This window comes from Dendropsophus ebraccatus, chromosome 3 (genome assembly GCF_027789765.1).
Source record: "Dendropsophus ebraccatus isolate aDenEbr1 chromosome 3, aDenEbr1.pat, whole genome shotgun sequence".
In the NCBI taxonomy this organism is placed as follows: domain Eukaryota; kingdom Metazoa; phylum Chordata; class Amphibia; order Anura; family Hylidae; genus Dendropsophus; species Dendropsophus ebraccatus.
The window spans coordinates 87,577,557-87,581,212 of record NC_091456.1 but is presented as its reverse complement, the minus strand read 5'-3'; the positions used below and the strand labels follow the sequence as shown (position 1 = coordinate 87,581,212).

At 38.8% G+C, this 3,656-nt stretch overlaps 1 protein-coding gene across 1 annotated transcript; it reads left to right on the top strand.

The window, feature by feature from the left end:
- The first annotated feature begins 1,060 nt into the window (after positions 1–1,060).
- On the top strand, positions 1,061–2,590 carry LOC138786517 (solute carrier family 46 member 2-like). Its single transcript, XM_069963499.1, has 2 exons — positions 1,061–2,281; positions 2,544–2,590. The coding sequence occupies exons 1-2, from the start codon at positions 1,216–1,218 to the stop codon at positions 2,588–2,590; spliced, it is 1,113 nt and encodes a 370-aa protein (XP_069819600.1). The 5' UTR covers positions 1,061–1,215.
- The last annotated feature ends 1,066 nt before the right edge of the window (positions 2,591–3,656 follow it).

Below are 3,656 nucleotides of genomic sequence, written 5' to 3'. Positions count from 1 at the left end.
GACTAGTAACAACTAATAGCCAGCTCTGAATGCTGGGCTTATCTACTATTTATACAGGATCAGGAACTGAGTCCAGCAGCTGATTGGACTGGCCCCTGATCCTCCACACAGCTCACCTGCACAGCAGCACGTTAACCCTCAAGCTGCCAAGGCACAGCAAGCAAGACGGGTGGGGCTGAACAAACCTAAAATAAACCTGTGTTCAGACAGGATTCTGGAATGCACCAACTCAGCGCCTTCTCGGCCGCACAGCTCAAACCGAGGAACACCAGTACACAGTCCTGACAGCAGTGTAGTGTAAATCTGTATTCAGATGATTCAGAACACAATTGCAATGTATAGTATTTTTGCGTGGATTTCCCTGAAGAGTGGTCTTTGGTTAAAGAAGGGACTGGTCTGCTTACAGAAGGGGAGTTTTCTAAGGCTATATAATGGAAGGAAAATTGGTCACAGAAAGAAGTCATCCAAATAGGAAGGTTTCCTCTTAAATGGGTGGTTTCCATGCATTTATATCTTCATATCTTTTTTTTTTTTACTACTTGTAACCATAGTGAACGTATCTATACATTAGTGTACTGCATATAATAATAATAATAATAATAATAATAATAATAATAATAATACATTTTATTTATATAGCGCCAACAGTTTCCACAGCACTTTACAATTCTGGGGGTACATACATAGACAAAAATCAGACATTACAGAAATATACATATAAATATCCATACATGAGGAGTAATTGCAAATATAATCTTTCATATCATTTGAAAGTAATTTAACATATATCACATTTTTTGTAAAGATAGCTTATGTATCAAGTTGCAAACATAATCTGTTATTTTGTTAATCTGTTATTTTGTTGAACAATTTCCTTGGTTTCTCAGCCTGCCATTCCTGTATTGCTTAAACCCTTCTGAAAAGTGCAAACAAAGCTTCATCCCGCCCACACTACATGAATACCTCAGTAGATATGAGGAAGTATCTACTGCTGGCTTGTCACTGTTATTCTATGCCAGTTGATTTGCATGTGTTAGTTTTCCAAAAAGATCTGCAGGGTTGTTTTCAGTCAATGAAAGAGATTACAAGCTGTAACACTACAACAGACCCTGTGAGACAGATGGATGAAGCTTAGCACATTGTCAGGATTCGGATATGTGAGCTATTTCCCATACTCATCATCCATCGTCTTGTTCCCTGCCTGAAAGAGTGATAATGGTGTGTACAATGGCACAGATGAGGACCTGGATTGAACCAGTAGTTGCTGCAGCTCAGGTAGCCAGCTCCTTCTATGACCCGGCACTTCTTTTTGTGGTAAAAAATTACTACAATAAGTCTATTGCATCTCTAAATACCTCTGACAGCGACGCACTACAGAGATCCCTATCAAACTTCTACATCATCCACAACTTTATCCTGGGATTAGCCCCTTTGCTTTCTGCTTATATTTTGGCAAAAATTGGTGATCGTCAGAGAAGGAAGGTCACTATATGTGTGCCACTATTTGGGTACTTGTTATCCCGGAGTCTTTTGTTGCCAGTCATGTTGTTGGACTGGCCTATAGAAGTAATGTTTGGGTCTGCTGCCTTGAATGGTTTAACAGGATGGTTCACAACCTACTGGGCTGGTGTCATGGCCTTAGCTTCTGAAGGTTCCTCTGAGAAGAAACGCTCTCTGAAGCTCATCTCCATCGAGCTGGTGTACGGGATAGCTGGTTTTATTGGTAGTTTGGCTTCTGGACATATTTTTGTAAGTGTGAACATTTCAAGTCACCAAGGTTTAGCCCTAGTAATAGGCAGCCTTTTACTTTACCTTCTCTGTTTAGTGTACTCTATTTTTGTATTAAAAGTGCCCCAGAATGAAACCTCGGAACTTGTAGATCATGAACATGAATCCTCTACACAACCCACTGAAAGTTCAAAACTTTTGGGAGAAACAGGTGAAGAATCCACACCTGAGATGAAGAGCTCCACACCTGAGACAACATCACAAGGCTTTATTGCTCTTCTTTTTGCAAGTGCCATATTGTACAATATTGCTGTGGATGGATCTGTCGATGTACTGTCTTTATTTTTGCTGAACAAACCACTTAACTTCAGCCCTCAATACATTGGTTATGCTAATGCAGCCGGCTACATGATATTTATTACCAGCTTTTTAGCTGTGTTCTTTTTATCCAGGTGGTTTAAAGATGTCACTCTGATTCTGATTGGCATAGTGTCTTTCACTGCTGGAATATTCATCATGGCATTTGCACGATGGGCATTTCTATATTTTATAGGTAAGTAAAAAATGTTAAAGCAGTTAACATTACCGTGGTGGTGGTGGTGGGAGGGGGTTTTCCATGAAGCAACATATACAATGTAGTTATCAGAAGTGCTTCCTCTTCTAATTGTTCAAATAAAAAACAGAGACTTGGACTTCTAACTGGTAATTCTACTTATCAATGTGCCTTCTCTGCATATGTAATAGAAATCCTGGGTGTACTGTAGGTGCCACCTGCTGAAAACTGACACCCAATAATCATACTCTGTAAATTTCAGGAAATTCCAAAAGCAAAATGACTATTAACAACAGACGTATTAAATAACAAAATATTAAGTTAGTCTTTACATTGCAAGCATTACTAAGTACAATTTCTGACAGTCCCTGTTAAGCTACTGTTGTACATAGTAGATGATTTGCCATTAGATCTGATTGTAAAGCTGTTTTTGGGACTTATTTTGAGATGCAACAAATTAATTTTCTTACTTTTTTGCAATTTTTTTTAGACATAAATTCTACAGACTTCAACTGGAAAACAGGCCTTTGTTCTCACTTAATGTACTATTATTTAACAGCATAATTTAAAAAACGATAATTTTTTAAAGCTTGGGGGTATGTTCACAAAAAGTTTTTGCAACAAAAATACGGCCATATCTTAATAATAATGATAACAATCAATATTTACATTCGTAATTATACGACCATACTTTGCCTCAAAAATGTTGTGTGAACATACTCTAAGGCCTTATTCACATGCTCCGTAAAGTTGTCCAGGATCGCTGATTACTTTAGGACCCATTGAACTTAGTGTGGGTGCAGATCGCAGAAAGCATTGCAGATGTCACAGGTCACAGGTCACATGTGCGTGTTGTTCAGGAAAAATGTGGCTCCAAACATCACCACTGCATCACATGACCTTGTCATGTGCTGTCCCAGAATTTGTTACCTGGTTACAGTGCCCAGTGTGAAACATACAAGCGGTACCTGGGTAATGTATTGTCCTACATGGGGGACATGTCTGGCTGCAAGGGCTCTGCAGCTGGCAATATGGGAGTACATGTCTGGCTATATGGGGGTCTTTTAACTGACTATATGGGGGGACAGGAACGGATAATATTACGGATCAAATTTCATGGATTGCAGAGAAAAAAATGCAGATTAAATTGTGGGTAAAAAAACAAAACACTGAACGTGTTAATGAAGCCTAAAGGTGTCATGCAGGCTTATAAAGCATGACAATTTATCTCCAGCATGGTAGCGCTGTTATTCAATAACAGTATGGTAGTATTATTTAGTCACTGCAGTAGTAATGTCGTTCTAGAGGGGAGGTATTATTATATTCTTTAAAATCCCACACCTTAAGAAGATCTTGCATGTGCCTCTGGTGAGTG